This window comes from Engystomops pustulosus, chromosome 10 (genome assembly GCF_040894005.1).
Source record: "Engystomops pustulosus chromosome 10, aEngPut4.maternal, whole genome shotgun sequence".
Classification (NCBI taxonomy): domain Eukaryota; kingdom Metazoa; phylum Chordata; class Amphibia; order Anura; family Leptodactylidae; genus Engystomops; species Engystomops pustulosus.
Window position 1 is genome coordinate 11,170,834 of NC_092420.1, and position 20,823 is coordinate 11,191,656.

At 43.7% G+C, this 20,823-nt stretch overlaps 1 protein-coding gene across 1 annotated transcript in view; it reads right to left on the bottom strand.

Moving 5' to 3' along the window:
- Positions 1-564: 564 nt before the first annotated feature.
- The window catches only part of LOC140103916 (uncharacterized), a 28,833-nt gene continuing 8,574 nt past the window's right edge, over positions 565-20,823 (bottom strand). Inside the window, exons 2-5 of the mRNA XM_072127220.1 lie at positions 15,660-15,802; positions 8,417-8,548; positions 5,830-5,944; positions 565-1,926 (exon numbers count right to left, since the gene is read on the bottom strand). Of these exons, the coding sequence (XP_071983321.1) occupies positions 1,343-1,926; positions 5,830-5,944; positions 8,417-8,548; positions 15,660-15,802 (974 nt within the window). The 3' untranslated portion in view covers positions 565-1,342. The remainder of the gene's footprint in view (positions 1,927-5,829; positions 5,945-8,416; positions 8,549-15,659; positions 15,803-20,823) is intronic.

The window sequence follows — 20,823 nt, forward strand, 5'->3', positions numbered from 1 at the left end:
CGGTCACACGTTGCGTTTACGGCATGCGTTTAAAAACGCATTGGAATAGCTGAAGAGTGATTTGCCTAATTAAACAGCTGTTAACACTTGCGTTTACAAAGTGCTAATGTTAACATTGTGTTAACAAACTCACATGTTAACCGTGATGTTAACGTATGCGTTAATAATGCGTTTACGGTTGCCTTTTGTAAACACACCTGTTAACAGCTGTTTAATTAGGTAAATCCCTCTTCAGCTATTCCAATGCGTTTTTAAACGCATGCGGTAAACGCAACGTGTGACCGCACCCTCACTAGTTAAAGAGCTCATCAATTGATGAATAATGAACCAAACCAATTTGGAGGGTTTTCCAATTTCCAGGACAATTGGAGCAACTCTGATTCTGTTCCAAATCAATACTTACATGATCCACTCATATCTAAAATTAACTAATACATGAAAGAACCAACTAACTACATAAACCACCCACTAACAAACCAACCAATCAACTAATGAACCAACCCAGTTGACCAATCAATCCACAAAGCAACAAAACTCATAGAAAATAAACATAAAGTTCAGAAATCAATGAAAATAAATCATCATTTTTATTACTGATCCAATAATAATCATTATTATTCATTTCTCCGATCATAAATTAGTTCATTTGTTTGTTAATTGGCTTATTGAGGCCCAAATTTGCATCGCAAATATCGATTATGAAAAGTGTTGTCAGGAATCTACTAGACATGTAACAGTAATCCAGTACTTTACACTTTGCAAGTGGTAAAGGCTCTAGAGCGCCGCTCACTGGTAACTGGGTAAAGTACAAGTCAGGCCTAAGAAACCTAAAAGTTACTTCTAGGATCCACCTTTTGGTCTGCAAGAGCGATGAGGTAGCCCGCGCTGTGCAGGGTTACAATAAAATGGGTGTTTTCTTCCGGAAATAGCGCCACAAGTTTTTTTGAGGTTGTATCTGGTATTACAGTTATTCTTAATGGGAATGAATAGGGTTGAGTTGCAATACTAAACTCAGCCTGTGGGCAGGGGTGGCGCTGTTTATGACAGAAAACATCCAGTTTCATTATAATTGGGTTGTATATTGTATATCTGGCCTACAGGTCATCTACTTCCCACTACAATATATGCGAGTCAATTGGCTCAGCACGTGACCATGATATTGCAGCTGCCACCACCTGGATCAGCGCAGATAAAGGTAACATTGACATAAACCCACATTATTCTACCAGTGTTTCTTTAGGAACATAATTAAAATTGATACAAAATTCAGCTGCATGTTCCACATTGGTGGATATACAGTTTATGGCAAATCTAAGTCTTTAAATAGTTAATACCATTCGAATTACGGTGGCCAAACTTTGTCAAAAGCTTCGGGTTTCCTTTCGAAGGATCGAGGTACGTTGGACCCCGCTTTTGAATGGTTTTGGTTGATCTCATAGTTCTTTGAGCCAGTGTTTTGGTCCGTACCAACCTCCCCAGGGGTGTCTGTGTTTGGATTTTGATTAATTTTTAGCAAGCCTAACTTTTGTAAAGCCTCCTGTCTAGGAGACATCTGGTTACGGTTCCCCTGGGGCAGCTGCTTAGAAGCCAAAGAAAGTTCCGTTCCTTTGGAATTGTCTTCGAAAGAAGAATTGCCTTGTTGGCGGATAAATCGAGCTCGGAGCTCCTGAACATTCACACCCGACCTCATAATGGTGTCAAACTTCCTCAGGTGGCTTGGATGAGAGCTGGTGGACTTCTGTCCAGTGTCTGGAGTAACAGTGATGGACAATCCTGGACCATCTTCAGAGAAAGATTTAACGATCTTCATCTTGGACGATGACGTTGGGTCATGCTCGGTTTTGTGTGGTGGCTTTGTGCTTTCCGTCAAACCTTTCCGGCTTCTATCAATATCTTGGAGTCCTGAAGAATTCCTCGATTGTTCATCTGGAGGGGGAAAAGTTTATTGAGAAGATGTAATTTGAGTAATCAAGGTTGGATGGAAGGTTGACTCTACTACCATGGCTCCACCATTGACTTGACCAAAGCCACAATGGCTACCAAATTTAGATGGTCAAAGCAGAGTCAATCTCATTGGTGTTGATGAATCTGCAGAGAATTAGGAGTGCTCCAGTCCATGGTAGTTAGACCTTATCCACAGGATAGGTCCTAACTTGCTGATCAGTGGAGGTCTCAGTGATGGGACCCTCACAGATCTCGAGAAAGGGGGTCCAATGTACCCTTGTTGCTCTGGAGATGACTATTCATCTCTATGGCGCTGACATCCTCGGCAATCTTTGTCTGCTTCATAGAGATGAATAGAGCAGCCGGCACATCCGCAACTGGCTGCTACAGTCATCTTGAGAGAAACAAGGGTACAACGGACCACCATTCTCGAGATCCGTGGGGGTCCCATCACCAACACGTCCACCGTTCAGCAAGTTAGGCCCTATGCTTAGGCCTAATCAAGGAGATACACACCAGGTTTGGCCATCTAAATTTGGTTGCCCTTGTGGCTTTAGTCACCAGACCCGATGAAATGTGTGCATTTTGATAGGCTCAAATCGAAGAAGCATGGTTGGCCATAGTCCATGTTTCCCCAGCTTTGTAGTGGTCATCTTGCAAGATCAAAAGCAGACGCTTAGCAAAAGCTTAGGGGGTCCCAATACAAAACCTGTACCAGACCCCCCTACTATATAGTACTGAATGGTAATAGGCACCTTTTGTGGACTTCACTAACTTAGTCACAAGAACCTATAGGAAATTATTCTAAGTCCCTATAATTATGCAATATATCGTCTGCACAATTTCCCTGTTTTTCCCACTTTCTCAACTTTCGACATTGTAAAGTTTGTTTTTCATGTTTCTTCTATTTTTAGCATGTCATCATGTTGAGGGCGAGGAGGTTACGTCAACACCCAAGCCATAAACCTAGTAATATTGGCCCATACACAGCGCTGTAAGGTCCTGCTAAGGGCTTTTTATTGCCTTTTATATGTATTTCCTCTAAGAGGAAGGTGTAAAAGGGTAAGTTCATAAACCGTGTGTACAGGATAGTATAGAGCACGTGCACTGCTGGGTATGAGCAGAGACACCAATACATTCCCACCATTGATATAGCAGAAGTCCCCCTGGAAAGTCCCCTGTCCAATATTCCCAGAAATTGTATATATTTTTAGATTTGGCTAAAAGTCTATTATGGATTTTAGTCTTTGTATTGAAATGATAATGGAAGTCGGACCCCCGGCGATCCTTCGTTTCAGCGGCACAACGCCGTTACGTGAATAACAAAGGTTTATCCTTATATTCCCATAATCTTAAATATAATGAATTATTAATGATTCCCATCAGGAGCGTAACTACTGTGGTAGCAGCTATAGAAGCCGCTATGGGGTCCGCAGTGGACAGAAATCTGACCCTGGTCACACAGGTGCACGGCTCGTTATATCACACAGGTGCACGGCTCGTTATATCACACAGGTGCACGGCTCGTTAGTATCATAGACAGTAATCAGAGCTGTGTGATATAACGAGCCGTGCACCTGTGTGACCATGGTCAGATTCCTGCCCACTGGAAGTAAACAAAGAAGCTTTCCATAGAATGACAGCAAGCAGAGATCTAGCAAACCGTGAGGAATTGATACAGAAAGTATATTGGAAAGTTGTATAACTTTTCATCATGCAAACAATAACATTCATTTGCTGAAATAGGAATAACCCTTTAACTAACCCTGCCAGTCCCAAACTTTTGAGTTTAAGCCCTGTCCTGTTCCACCTTGTCCAAACAAAACTTGGACCTCACTTCTCATGGGGGTCTGTTTAAGGGAGGGAGAGGCAAAAAATTAAAACTGCTGGGATATGTAGCGGAAACCTCAAAAACACAGAAGTGTATTCATTTGGAAATACATTTTGTAATAAACTTAACTGTAACTTAAAGGAAATCTACCATTAAAATCCAAGCACTGTGACTGTGGTAATCTTCTTATATTTGTTATTCATGGACTTGCTCCTTCCAAAATCATCTTTTATTATGCTAATGAGCCACAAGGGCTTTGGTGGGTGTTACTAGAGCCCCTCAGCTTCCCAGGCTATTATATTGTCTTCCCCTGCTCCACCAGCACTTTCCTCCCTCCCCCTGTCTGGGAGGGGGAAAGTGCTCTTGCACAGTGTAACAGCCTGTGAAGCTACAGCACGGAGGGACCCTGGTAACTCCCTGAGGAGCCCTTTAGGCTCAGTAGCACAATTTTAAAAGTTGATTTTTTTAGAAAATAGGAGGCAGTGGACTAAAAATATAAGAATATTACCCCAGTCAGGTGCCTGGAGTAAGTGTTTGTGGTTTATCATGACGGTAGATTTTCTTTATCATTGCAAAATCTGTACCAAGCCCCCCGAGTATACTGTATTGTTTATAGTACTGGTATATGGGGAAATAACACTTTATAGCTCTCCTAATGTACCCAGGCCTATCAAGCCTCTATCATGGGAACAGGGAAGGATAGTCGTTAGAAAATTCAAGAAAACAAGAAGCTTTCTTAAGAAAGACAAAAAAAATTCAGTTTTTTAAGTTATAAAATATACAAAGTTGTCTAAAACTATAATTGCAGTCGCTACAAAGATGTAATGAAAAGAAAAAAAAACAAAAAAACCCAAAAATGAATGAAAAATTAAAACTAAAATAAAGTAACAGACATGCAGTACCGCTCCTCACCACTGGTGGCAGCAAAGCCTCATGATAAACAGCTGCCTATAGAATGTAACGTGTATCATCTCTGGATACAATGTATCATGGTGACATTATTAGAGGTTACATCGTCCCTCTGGCCGGAGCAGCGGATGTGTCTGCGCCGCACGTAACGCAGCTGCCTCTCATACAGAGAAGATAATAGCGCGGAGCGGCGAGAGTGTCGGGTTAATTAGCCTCTGCCCTAAAAATATTCCACAGGAGCATTCAAATAGTCAAATAATACCCGGAACATCTGCTGCCTGGAGAGGAGCGGCTCACGTTACACCGAGGGAAAAACCTGAGTGACGGCTCAGAGAAAACCTGTAGGCGGGTGGCGCTGAGGTCCGTACTAAAGGTTCTGATCCAAACACAAGCATCGTACCGCATCTCTTCGGTTTTACGTATAAAATCGTAACGTAAAATCGTAACGTAAAACCGCAATGTAAAATGTTTGCCGTGCCCGTGTCTATAATGTCGAGTCCTCCAGAGTTTACTTATTAATTGCCTATTCTTGGGGGTCCGAAAACCCCACAATCAGCCGACTAATGAGACCACAGTGTTTGGGTGACATCTGCGCTCCCTTTATAGTGTACAAAGCACAGCGCCATCCATCGTATAGTGGTCGTTCTTGGTATTGCACCCCAGCCCCTTCCACTTGCAGAGAACTGATTCGGCACCAGGTCACATGATCAACGTATGTGAAGTCATCGGGCTCTAAAGTAGAGGCAGCACTCAAATAGCCGATCCGTGGGGGGTGTCGGTCCATCAAACATGGCAACCAATCAAAACACAGCTTTCATTTTTTATACGGATGCGGTAAACTGAATGCTGCGCTGTGATTGGCTACTATGGGCACAACGGCCAGTTTTCCTTTTAGATGGTGAAGGCCTTCACATTTTGGATACTTAAAGGGGTCGCTCAGTTCCACGAACTATGAACTGTAGTTTGTCTAAAAAATATCACTGACAGAGGCCTGCATTACCGGACCAGACTGGACCACTGGTGATAGGTTCTAAGAACTTCTAGACATACTGGAGCCCATATTCCTAAAATTCATGAGGTTGACAACCCCTTTAATGATTGCACACCCAAAAATAACCTGGTTCCCGTCTCCTGGCCTTCATTACCTGGGTCATTATTGGCGTTTTCGTCCTCGTCCTGGTCCAGTGAATCGATGGTTTCCAGTAAATACTGCAGACACTCTTTTTCTTCATCCGTGAGCCGACAGAAGAAATCTTCACCCTAAATGTAGCGGAATTTGACTTCATTAAACTGTGTTCACACGTTACGGTAATATTACATTGTACCATATCGAGAAATCATGTGACTTCAGTGAAATGGATATGAACTTTCCCCGGCTGCTCCCTCCCCCCTCTCGCAGCATGCTGTACACACACTCACAGACTCTGCAGCTGCATTTTTACATTTTTATATGTTTTTTTTGTACCTATTACAGTCACTGAACACTTACAGATTATAGATAGGATATAAGTCACACTGTGGGTGTGACTGATGGGAACCCAACAATTCAGAAAACGAAATCCATCCTGATAAACCAGGGACATTACTCATAGATCCAGGCACCGGGACTGTGGTTATCTTCTTATATTTGTTATCCATGGCCGCCTTCCAAAATCAACTTTTATATTATGCTACTGAGTCAGAAGGGCTCCTGAGGCTGATACAAGAGCCTCTCAGCACTGTAGCATCACAGGCCGTTACACTGTGCAGGAGCACTTTCCCCTCCAACTGTGCCAAATTACAGAAAGCATATTGACAGGGTAAGTGCCGAGGAAAAGAGGGAAAGGGAGCCGGTGAAGCTGCAGCACAGAGGGGCTTTGGTAACACCCCTAGGAACCCTTCAGGCTCATAAGGATAATTTTAACAGTTGATTTGCATTGTAGATTTAAATGAATGCTCCAGTCACAGCCGATTCATTGAATAATCCATGGTGCAGGGCCTCAAGGGAGGAGCGTGACTCATTTTCATTGTATTCCTAGAACCTAGGGTCCTACTTCTCCCAGGCCCTGCACAAGGTATAATTCAATGAATCAACTGTGACTGGAGGGTTCCTTTAATGTTGTGCCACTGTCCCTCTATAACCCGATCACTTGGGTTCTTCTTTAAATCCCATTATCTTGAATAGTAGCGGAATTGCAGTTACCCATCTCAGCCACTTAGCATATAATGGCACTGTGCTACCAGCCACGGTGGCCTGTGTCAGTTTTAAGACCTGGGATCAGTGAGAGTGTTGGTTTTTGGACCCCCTCACAAGATATTGGAATGGATAGAATATCTCTATCTTGGAAAATTCCTTTCTGGAATTCTACAGAGATGTGACTTTTCTCTGTTCCTGGGAAAGCTGGGTGACAACTAATATGTCCATCACTACAACTCCTTCCTTCAAGCTCTTCCACTTTGTAACACGGCTACATGGACGCTGGCTAAACTTGGCACCGACTTTACTGCCCTATACACACCTCAAACTTATTATATTCATCATGATAAACCAGGGGCACTTACACATAGATCCAGGCAACGGGACTGTGGTGATCTTCTTATATTTGTTATCCATGGCCTCCATCCAAAATCAACTTAGAAAATTATGCTAATTAGTCAGAAATACTCCTGGGACCGATACCAGAGCCCCTCAGTGCTGTAGCTTCACTGGCTGTTACACTGTGCAGGAGCACTTCCCTTATTCTCCCTATTTTTGTAAGGGTGGGCATCTGCTGTGCATGGTGGTTGTGGCTTCTCACTGCGTGCACCATAGGCACTCCAGTACGGCACATCGGGGGAGCTGTTATCGTGCCTTTTTCTTTGTTGTAACTCCCTATTTTTAGTCACATCCTATGTAAATCAGACATTCAAATTTGTCTCGGCCAGAAAAATTTCCCACGGAAAATGTAAATGCAGAAAGTTTCTATATTCTGTGGCTGATGACTGTGTGTATTAGGGTGATGGAGGAAGGTGAACGTGCAGGGAGCATCTGAGATGCAGAAGAACTTGGGAACTTACTGTTGTCGGTCTATATAGTGGCCTATAACAACACTACGGGCAGATTTACTTACCCGGTCCATTCGCGTTCCAGCGGCGCGTTCTCTGCGGAGGATTCGGGTCCGGCCGGGATTCACTAAAGTAGTTCCTCCGACGGCCACCAGGTGTTGCTGCTGCGCTAAAGTTCCTCGGGATGCACTGAACTTCACCAAGCCTGGCCGAGTGCAGGTAAGCGCGTGTCCAGCGACACTTTTTTTTTTTTTAAATACGGCGGTTTCTCCGAATCCGTCAGGTTTTCGTTCGGCCACGGCCCCCGATTTCCGTCACGTGCATGCCGGCGCCGATGCGCCACAATCCGATCGCAGCGCCAAAAACCCGGGGCAATTCATGAAAAATCTGCGCAAAACGGAAAAATTCGGGTAACCCGCCGTAAAAACGCAATTCGGGCCCTTAGTAAATGACCCCCATTGTGCAGAGTGCTCCCCCTAGTGGTGCCAGCAGGAAGCAAGAATAGTATCATTGCTGCTAAATCTTTCTATAGCAGCAACAGAGAAGTTTTGCTTTGCAGTCTCAGTGCCAGGGGTCTTACCCCGACCATAACCCAATAATGACCTCTACGACTTAGAATTTGTGGTCAATGAGATCCATCAGGATTGTCCAGGATCCATCACATTATCTGTTCTGTAAGGATTTCCCTGCATCTACAGTCTGACTTACCTCTAGATTACTCTCATCATCCGTCTTCTCCCCTGGTGCATCCATCCCGCTCCGATCCGTAAAATTTGTAAAAGACCTTAGTGCTGAGAACGGCGTCTCTTCTCCTCCGCGTTTATGAGCCGCCAGGAACACCTGCGGGAAACACAAAGCCGTCTATGTGGACACATGACACATCTCTGTATAAGACAATGGCACATTCAGGGATCCTGCTGCTGCTGCTGTGTATGATCAGAGTCGCTGTGTTTACTGTGGCGGCGTCACGTGCTGCACTGTACACACATGATGCCGGCAGGTCTCCTGTGTGCGCTATACATCAGGTGATGCCCCTCCTGTCTTGGGGCTGCTTCGTCTGTGTACACAGAAAGGGGAGAGAGAGAAAGAACAAAGTACATAGAAATAATCAGACAATATGATGGGTATAAGAACGCGGGATATCCCCGGGGTACACAGCTGGTCTTACCGAGGGTCTGTAGACAGGGGAATAACACTAGAGACGTCAACTTATTATCCATTTCTGATACATTAGTGGAAAACACAAGCCCCTGGATGAATCCAGACCTCACCGCAGACGCCCAAATGTTCTCAGATCCCATATCAAACGCGTTTTGAACCTGTTTCTGGGCCGTTTTTTAAGCAGTCCGGGTTTTTTTTGGAAACCGCATCCGTTTTTAACAGTTTTTCCCAATTATCTTAAAATAATTGGAAAATGGCCAAAAAACGGATGCGTTTTCTAAAAACTGACTACTTAAAAACGGCCTAAAAACGGGTTCAAAACGCAGTGTGTGCCCCCACCCCTAAGAGTAATCCTACACCAGCCTAAACAATTCACACTAATTCACACCGGAGTCCACACCGGAACCCTAAAATTCATTAATTTATTTAAATATATGAATGGTCCATACAAAAAATATGGTGGTAAGTTGTTCCAGATTAAATCAAATCAAAAGACGAGGGGGCACTGTCTCTGTCTGGAGAAAACAAGGTTTAATCACCAGAGGCGACAGGGCTTTTTTACTATGAGAACTGTCAATCTGTGGAATAGCCGAGCTCAGGCGCTGGTCACAGCAGGGACAACAGAGAGCTCAGGCGCAGAGCACAGCAGGGACAGCAGAGAGCTCAGGCGCTGGTCACAGCAGGGACAGCAGAGAGTTTCAGGAAGGGTCTAGAGGGCTTTTTACACCTAAATAACATTGATGGTTATATTATATAGAATTGTTTCCCCTAAATCCCTTCCTCATCCAATCCCTTCCCTTCCTTGATGAACTTGATGGACAAGTGTCTTTTTTCAGCCGTATAAACTATGAAACTATGATAGCTTAGCCGCAAGACCCCAGGAAAGGTCATTCAGACCCCTTTAATCAATCAGCCCTCAGCAGACCCTACAAATAAATCAGACCCATAAATTACTACAGCTTAGACCCTTAAATTACTCAAGCCCCAAACCACTACAATACTAAGAGAGACTAAACCAGGCCCCTAAAATTCAGACTCCCGGACCCCTAGAATGAATTATACACCAGACCAGACTCTTAAGACCATTGACCCGATTCTAAGACCCAGAGCGGCTGGGCAAGTGTCTCAGATTACAGGGCAAAACCAAAATATTAATAATCCCTCGGACCTTAGATCAATCACTGAAATGAACTCACAATTCCACTAACCGAAGATCTTTACAGGAAATCTACCATCAGTATCCGTCCTGATAAACTATATGTTACCCATATATCTGCTTCCTTCTAAAATCAACTTATATGCTAATCACCCTGAAGGCTCTGGGGGTGTTACCAGAACCCATCCGTGCTGTAGCTTCATAGGCTGTTACACTGTGCAGGAGCACTTCAACCTCCCACTGTGTGAGGAGGAGGGGAAGCAGGAGGAAGAGGGAGATATTGTAATAGCCTGTAAGGTTGCAGCACGGAGGGGCTCTGGTAACACCCCCAGGAGCACTTCACTGTATGTAAATGTATATTTTAGAAGGAAAGAGGCCATGGATAACAAACATCAGAAAATTACTACAGTCACTGTGTTCCTGGTCAATGGACAACGATCAGAGAAGAGTCAAATGATCTTCGGTTCTGTAGATCAAAGAACCACAATCCTGGTGATAAAGATGAGATTATTGTCTTTAATATGACACCAGCAGTCCAGTTTCTTCTATAGGATGGTGTCCTTATGGATTTTGATGGTAGATTTCCTTCAACATAGCTGCAATTCCAGACACAACCTATGGGCAGAGGTGGCGCTGTTTCTTTGCTTTGTATTGTCATGTAGGTATACTGAGACGACGCATTATCTTTGCCTAAACCAACTTGATCAACAAAGGCACAATGGCCGCAGTGTTCTGGCAGGTGGAGGACATTGGAGATGTGGGCAGCAGTTCACTCGCAGGTGACTTCTCACAGCGGGCACACAATAACACGTGAGCAGCAGTCCCTTCCCAGGACCTGAGCCCATACAGCAAACAGAGGCGTATTTACTACCCCGTCTCTTGGCTGACCTTCACACGCAGCTGAAAGGACCTCTCCGAGGATCTCCGACTCCGATCTGCAGCGGGACAGTGTCTCGCCCTGCTGCGCGGAATAGACAAAGTCATCACGTCTTCTCCTAAGTAACACAAGAGGAATCTGGGAACCTAAAGCCCCAGGTCCGGGATCGTATCCTCAGCCAAAAATTAACAACATGCGTCATTATGGAAAGGATTGGACCAGGAGCCTCGGAAGGGGCCATAAGGCGTCTCTGATTATATGATTTATATAGAATATTTGGGGGTCCGGTGCAGCTTTTACATTGAGACGCAGTAGCATTTAAAGGGACACTTGAAGTTGGGGATCAAATGACCTTTCTAGAATTCCCTCTTCAATGTGAAATCTCCATCTCATCAAAGTCACGTGACAATGAGCAGAGAAGAGTCATATTTTACCTGAGATGAGTCAAGTTCAGAGGCTGCGGAGGGAACGTCACTTCAGACGTATTTAAAGTTCTATATAACCGAGAAACAGGCTGCTGGTGTCATATTAAAGATAAGAATCTCACCTTTAAATCTCCAGGATTGTGGATCTGTGACCTACAGAACCGAAGATACAATCAGTTAAATGGAATTGGATCTTTATCTGCAGAACACATTTCCAACTAAGTCCTCAATTGCCTCTATCTTTGGTTGCCGGATGCAATCTGAAAGATGAGATACTTCTCTTTAATATGACACCAGCATGTTTCTAGGTGCTACAGAACGGAAGATAGGGGGCAGCCTCTAAACTTGTCTTATCTCGGGTAAATTTCTCTGATCATCGACACATGAGTTTGGAGGAGATTTTTTTTATAGGTAAAACGGGGGAGAGATTTAATATAGGAGGGTATTAGAAAGGACATTTTAGACCTGACCGGAGGGGGTTAGTATTACGATGTGGTAAAATCTGGTGAACCGAAAACCCCCATAAAAGTCCAGCTACACCTGTTCCACCTGTGACCCATTCGCTTCAATGGGACTTTCGGGAGGGGTTTCAGTACAGCACTTGATCTTTACGTGTTTCCATTTTTGGATATTATCATGAATGTTCCTATTTACTGACAGCAAGCGGAGATCATAAAAATGTGATGATGAAACCCAGAGTTTTATAGAAAGTATAGAGAACAGGTGACTCTTTAACTTATATTTGCACTATACTGGATCCACCCGCAGAGCACACAGTGTAAAGATCTAAGGTTTCATTACTATAAGGTTTTATTACTATAGAGATGACCCATAGAGATAACCCACGTACGCTCCACGTCTCCCACGTCACACGGATTAGTAACAGGAAACCGTACAGTATGTATTCCCGGAGCCACCGTGTCTACAGGGGGAAATATCACACAGCAGGTAACGTATCATCACCGCGCCAAAGTACGAGCCGCTGCCAAGAGGAGCGAGAATATGCCGAACCGTCACTGTGCTATATACAGATCCCCAGGTTATACCGGCTGTACATATATCATTATATACAGGAGATCCCCAGGTTATACCGGCTGTACATATATCACTATATACAGGAGATCCCCAGGTTATACCAGCTGTACATATATCATTATATACAGGAGATCCCCAGGTTATACCAGCTGTACATATATCATTATATACAGGAGATCCCCAGGTTATACCGGCTGTACATATATCATTATATACAGGAGATCCCCAGGTTATACCGGCTGTACATATATCATTATATACAGGAGATCCCCAGGTTATACCGGCTGTACATATATCATTATATACAGGAGAACCCAGGTTATACCGGCTGTACATATATCATTATATACAGGAGATCCCCAGGTTATACCGGCTGTACATATATCATTATATACAGGAGATCCCCAGGTTATACCGGCTGTACATATATCATTATATACAGGAGATCCCCAGGTTATACCGGCTGTACATATATCATTATATACAGGAGATCCCCAGGTTATACCGGCTGTACATATATCATTATATACAGGAGATCCCCAGGTTATACCGGCTGTACATATATCATTATATACAGGAGATCCCCAGGTTATACCGGCTGTACATATATCATTATACACAGGAGATCCCCAGGTTATACCGGCTGTACATATATCATTATACACAGGAGATCCCCAGGTTATACCGGCTGTACATATATCATTATACACAGGAGATCCCCAGGTTATACCGGCTGTACATATATCATTATATACAGGAGATCCCCAGGTTATACCAGCTGTACATATATCATTATATACAGGAGATCCCCAGGTTATACCGGCTGTACATATATCATTATATACAGGAGATCCCCAGGTTATACCAGCTGTACATATATCATTATATACAGGAGATCCCCAGGTTATACCAGCTGTACATATATCATTATATACAGGAGATCCCCAGGTTATACCGGCTGTACATATATCATTATATACAGGAGATCCCCAGGTTATACCGGCTGTACATATATCATTATATACAGGAGATCTCCAGGTTATACCAGCTGTACATATATCATTATATACAGGAGATCCCCAGGTTATACCGGCTGTACATATATCATTATATACAGGAGATCCCCAGGTTATACCGGCTGTACATATATCATTATATACAGGAGATCCCCAGGTTATACCGGCTGTACATATATCATTATATACAGGAGATCCCCAGGTTATACCGGCTGTACATATATCATTATATACAGGAGAACCCAGGTTATACCGGCTGTACATATATCATTATATACAGGAGATCCCCAGGTTATACCGGCTGTACATATATCATTATATACAGGAGATCCCCAGGTTATACCGGCTGTACATATATCATTATATACAGGAGATCTCCAGGTTATACCAGCTGTACATATATCATTATATACAGGAGATCCCCAGGTTATACCGGCTGTACATATATCATTATATACAGGAGATCCCCAGGTTATACCGGCTGTACATATATCATTATATACAGGAGATCCCCAGGTTATGCCGGCTGTACATATATCATTATATACAGGAGATCCCCAGGTTATACCGGCTGTACATATATCATTATATACAGGAGATCCCCAGGTTATACCGGCTGTACATATATCATTATACACAGGAGATCCCCAGGTTATACCGGCTGTACATATATCATTATATACAGGAGATCCCCAGGTTATACCGGCTGTACATGTATCATTATATACAGGAGATCCCCAGGTTATACCATAACACGATACGCAGTGCAATGTATAACTTATATTGGCTATTATATATATATTTTCCTTATCAGTACAAGGTGTGGATTATCAGTTACTGTATAGAAGATATTACACTGTGTATTATCACCTAATCATGGTCCAGAGATTTTGGCCTCCAATGGATTTATGTTAGACTCCAGTTATTTGCATAGAATGTAAAGTTCAACTGATCCAAAGTGATGACCTAGAACCAGTGTCAGGAGTCCGAAGTAAAGAGAAAAAAGGGGGAAACATTCTCTAATAAATGGGCTGCTCCCTCCTAGAACCGAGGGTTTGGCCCTATAATGTGTGGGTACATTTTACTCTGGACTATTGAGTCCTACTTATCTCCCAGCACCAGGGACCCCTACACCCACGTACAACATGTTCTGACGTGGCCCAAGTACAGAGGTAGCAACTCTCCAAGCCAAGATCCAATACATAAAAGGTGCCAGACCCTGCACAAAGCTGCAGGTGGTACATCCCGAGTTATGGGGGATATACAGGGAAGGTATGCCGCCCCTGAATACAGGCGTCCTCACTGAGAAGACCGCCCCTGAATACAGGCGTCCTCACTGAGAAGAGCTCCCCTGAATATAGGCGTCCTCACTGAGAAGTCCGCCCCTGAATATAGACATCCTCACTGCGAAGACCGCCCCTGAATATAGGCATCCTCACTGAGAAGACCGCCTCTGAATATAGGCATCCTCACTGCGAAGACCACCCCTGAATACAGGCATCATCACTGATAAGACCACCCCTGAATACAGGAATCACTGATAAGACCACCCCTGAATACAGGAATCACTGATAAGACCACCCCTGAATACAGGCGTCATCACTGAGAAGACCACCCCTGAATATAGGCATCACTGATAAAACCACCCCTGAATACAGGCATCACTGATAAGACCACCCCTGAATACAAGCATCCTCACTGATAAGACCACCCCTGATTACTGGCATCATCTCTCAGAAGACCACCCCTGAATACAAGCATCCTCACTGATAAGACTACCCCTGATTACTGGCATCATCTCTCAGAAGACCACCCCTGAATACAAGCATCCTCACTGATAAGACTACCCCTGATTACTGGCATCATCTCTCAGAAGACCACCCCTGAATACAAGCATCCTCACTGATAAGACCGCCCCTGAATACAGGCATCATCTCGGAGAAGACCACCCCTGATTACTGCCATCATCTTTGAGAACCTATCATATCTTGTTTGAGAAGACCATCCCCAATTATTTGCATCATCTCTGAGAAGACCACCTCCACATATATATTCCTCATCCCCAACCACCATCATTACCTGCATCATCTATGAGAAGACCACCCTAATTTCTTGAATGATCACCAAGAAACCCATCCTCAGTTACGGAAATCATCTCTAGGACCACCGCTCTTAGAAGACCAGGTTTCACTGCACTTTTGGATGGTGTTCTGGTGGTTCTCGAAGAGTTTACACCTTATAAAGTTTCTCCTTAAGAGCCGTGTGACTACTTAGTACCTACCTTCAGTAACCTTGCTCCTGCAGCATTCTCTGATCTTCCAGGCTTCCTCGCTCGTCTCCTTATCCCTCTAGCTGGAAGATCTCCTCTGTTCCCAGCCCCGAGGGATGGACCTTCTCCACCGCCGGACCCTTTTGTCTCAAGATCTGAAGAACACAACAACACAGCGACTGTATCCGCTACCAGGGGACGGGTCCTGCTGTTACTACGGAGGAGTGATTGCCCTTCAGTCCGTCCAACCTGTCGCTTTCACAATCGTAGAGTAACTTTTGTGCAAATAGAACGACAGACAAGGATAAACCGAGCAAACAGAGGCGTTCCCTGCTCCGTGACCGCTGCCCAGGGTGGCCCCAGCGCACAGGTGAGCGCACCACACACAAAGAGGAAGGAATGTGGCAACAATGCGGCCATCCCCGACAATCCTAAAGGGTATTCACATCAACAAAGTAACATTCTACACTGATTAAAGGGAACCCGTCAGCAGGCGATACCATACAGACTGCAGCCATTGTTCTCCGTGCAGAGATGCATAATCAGACATTTATATAATGTTGTTAGTAGCAGCAGGACTGTGATGTATTTATTCATATTGTAGCTTCTAGGGGCATAAACTATTTGTGACTCCCACCATACCTGTTGCGCCCACACAACAATTCCGAATTCCGCGTCACAATTTTCCGTTCTTCTAAAAGCAACTTGTAAAAGTTTTATTTTTCAGATATTTTTTATGAGTTTTTGTGACAAATAAAATAACATATAGTGCACTATGTCGTGTTGACGTTTTCAATAACAGTTTAACGTCCTTAATTTCTTGGTAGATGTCTGATGTATTTAACTTTTAAAATTATGCTAATGAGCCAAAAGGGCTATAGGCAGATGTTGCCATAGCCCCTCCGTGCTGCAGATTCACAGGCTATTACACTGTGCCAAAGCAGTTCCCAGCTGTTGCTGTGTGAGATTATGGCAGGCAGAGAGAAAGAAGGAAGAGCTGAGGGAGCAGGATGAGGGAAACACAGTAACAGCCAGTGAATCTACAGCACAAAAAGGCTCTAATAAATCCGCTTCCGGCTCATTAGCATAATTGTAAAAGTTGATTTTAGAAGGAAGGAGGCTATGGAGAACAAATATAAGAAGATACCACAGTCCCAGTGCCTGGATGTATGAGTAATGTCCCTGGTTTATCATTATGGATCCTGCTGGTAGATTTCCTGTGATTCTCCAGCCCATGTCAGGACCTCTATGTAATATTCACTCTTGTGTTGTTCTTCCTTTTCTATCTTTGCCACTTATTAATGTAATAAAGCTCCGCTTGTTTTATCGCCTCAGGACAAACCGAGCGTTACTGCTTCCTCCACACCACTGCACCTGACCGCAGCGCAGCGCCAGACCCCAGAGCCACAGTAATAACCTGTCTGTCTAATCACACAAGAGCAGAAGATCAATGCACAAAGCAAACGTTCCGGACATGATGTACAAACCGAGAAGTTCTAACAACTATACTTAAAGGGAATGTCCAGCACTGAACAGATTATATAAAGTATTACAGAACAATACTGACAAACCTGATACCCTGTATACTGTCTAGCTGAGGGCCAAAGGCACATAACATGTCATTAATTATCTTATCCTGTACTGATCCTGAGTTACATCCTGTATTATACCCCAGAGCTGCACTCACTATTCTGCTGGTGGAGTCATGTCACTGTGTACATACATGACATTACTTATCCTGTACTGATCCTGAGTTACATCCTGTATTATACCCCAGAGCTGCACTCACTATTCTGCTGCTGGTGCAGTCACTGTGTACATACATGACATTACTTATCCTGTACTGATCCTGAGTTACATCCTGTATTATACTCCAGAGCTGCACTCACTATTCTACTGCTGGTGCAGTCACTGTGTACATACATGACATTACTTATCCTGTACTGATCCTGAGTTACATCCTGTATTATACTCCAGAGCTGCACTCACTATTCTGCTGCTGGTGCAGTCACTGTGTACATACATGACATTACTTATCCTGTACTGATCCTGAGTTACATCCTGTATTATACTCCAGAGCTGTACTCACTATTCTGCTGCTGGTGCAGTCACTGTGTACATACATGACATTACTTATCCTGTACTGATCCTGAGTTACATCCTGTATTATACTCCAGAGCTGCACTCACTATTCTGCTGCTGGTGCAGTCACTGTGTACATACATGACATTACTTATCCTGTACTGATCCTGAGTTACATCCTGTATTATACTCCAGAGCTGTACTCACTATTCTGCTGCTGGTGCAGTCACTGTGTACATACATGACATTACTTATCCTGTACTGATCCTGCGTTACATCCTGTATTATACTCCAGAGCTGTACTCACTATTCTGCTGCTGGTGCAGTCACTGTGTACATACATGACATTACTTATCCTGTACTGATCCTGAGTTACATCCTGTATTATATCCCTGAGCTGCACTCACTATTCTGCTGGTACAGTCACTGTGTACATACATGACATTACTTATCCTGTACTGATCCTGAGTTACATCCTGTATTATACCCCAGAGCTGCACTCACTATTCTGCTGCTGGTGCAGTCACTGTGTACATACATGACATTACTTATCCTGTACTGATCCTGAGTTACATCCTGTATTATACCCCAGAGCTGCACTCACTATTCTGCTGCTCTTGCAGTCACTGTGTACATACATGATATTACTTATCCTGTACTGATCCTGAGTTACATCCTGTATTATACTCCAGAGCTGCACTCACTATTCTGCTGGTGCAGTCACTGTGTACATACATGACATTACTTATCCTGTACTGATCCTGAGTTACATCCTGTATTATACTCCAGAGCTGCACTCACTATTCTGCTGCTGGTGCAGTCACTGTGTACATACATGACATTACTTATCCTGTACTGATCCTGAGTTACATCCTGTATTATACCCCAGAGCTGCACTCACTATTCTGCTGCTGGTGCAGTCACTGTGTACATACATGACATTACTTATCCTGTACTGATCCTGAGTTACATCTTGTATTATACTCCAGAGCTGCACTCACTATTCTACTGCTGGTGCAGTCACTGTGTACATACATGACATTACTTATCCTGTACTGATCCTGAGTTACATCCTGTATTATACTCCAGAGCTGCACTCACTATTCTGCTGCTGGTGCAGTCACTGTGTACATACATGACATTACTTATCCTGTACTGATCCTGAGTTACATCCTGTATTATATCCCAGAGCTGCACTCACTATTCTGCTGCTGGTGCAGTCACTGTGTACATACATGACATTACTTATCCTGTACTGATCCTGCGTTACATCCTGTATTATACTCCAGAGCTTCACTCACTATTCTGCTGCTGGTGCAGTCACTGTGTACATACATGACATTACTTATCCTGTACTGATCCTGAGTTACATCCTGTATTATACCCCAGAGCTGCACTCACTATTCTGCTGCTGGTGCAGTCACTGTGTACATACATGACATTACTTATCCTGTACTGATCCTGAGTTACATCCTGTATTATATCCCTGAGCTGCACTCACTATTCTGCTGGTACAGTCACTGTGTACATACATGACATTACTTATCCTGTACTGATCCTGAGTTACATCCTGTATTATACCCCAGAGCTGCACTCACTATTCTGCTGCTGGTGCAGTCACTGTGTACATACATGACATTACTTATCCTGTACTGATCCTGAGTTACATCCTGTATTATACCCCAGAGCTGCACTCACTATTCTGCTCCTCTTGCAGTCACTGTGTACATACATGATATTACTTATCCTGTACTGATCCTGAGTTACATCCTGTATTATACTCCAGAGCTGCACTCACTATTCTGCTGGTGCAGTCACTGTGTACATACATGACATTACTTATCCTGTACTGATCCTGAGTTACATCCTGTATTATACTCCAGAGCTGCACTCACTATTCTGCTGCTGGTGCAGTCACTGTGTACATACATGACATTACTTATCCTGTACTGATCCTGAGTTACATCCTGTATTATACCCCAGAGCTGCACTCACTATTCTGCTGCTCTTGCAGTCACTGTGTACATACATGATATTACTTATCCTGTACTGATCCTGAGTTACATCCTGTATTATATCCCTGAGCTGCACTCACTATTCTGCTGGTACAGTCACTGTGTACATACATGACATTACTTATCCTGTACTGATCCTGAGTTACATCCTGTATTATACTCCAGAGCTGCACTCACTATTCTGCTGCTGGTGCAGTCACTGTGTACATACATGACATTACTTATCCTGTACTGATCCTGAGTTACATCCTGTATTATACCCCAGAGCTGCACTCACTATTCTGCTGCTCTTGCAGTCACTGTGTACATACATGATATTACTTATCCTGTACTGATCCTGAGTTACATCCTGTATTATATCCCTGAGCTGCACTCACTATTCTGCTGGTACAGTCACTGTGTACATACATGACATTACTTATCCTGTACTGATCCTGAGTTACATCCTGTATTATATCCCTGAGCTGCACTCACTATTCTGCTGGTACAGTCACTGTGTACATACATGACATTACTTATCCTGTACTGATCCTGAGTTACATCCTGTATTATACCCCAGAGCTGCACTCACTATTCTGCTGCTGGTGCAGTCAATGTGTACATACATGACATTACTTATCCTGTACTGATCCTGAGTTACATCCTGTATTATATCCCTGAGCTGCACTCACTATTCTGCTGGTACAGTCACTGTGTACATACATGACATTACTTATCCTGTACTGATCCTGAGTTACATCCTGTATTATACCCCAGAGCTGCACTCACTATTCTGCTGCTGGTGCAGTCACTGTGTACATACATGACATTACTTATCCTGTACTGATCCTGAGTTACATCCTGTATTATACCCCAGAGCTGCACTCACTATTCTGCTGCTCTTGCAGTCACTGTGTACATACATGATATTACTTATCCTGTACTGATCCTGAGTTACATCCTGTATTATACTCCAGAGCTGCACTCACTATTCTGCTGGTGCAGTCACTGTGTACATACATGACATTACTTATCCTGTACTGATCCTGAGTTACATCCTGTATTATACTCCAGAGCTGCACTCACTATTCTGCTGCTGG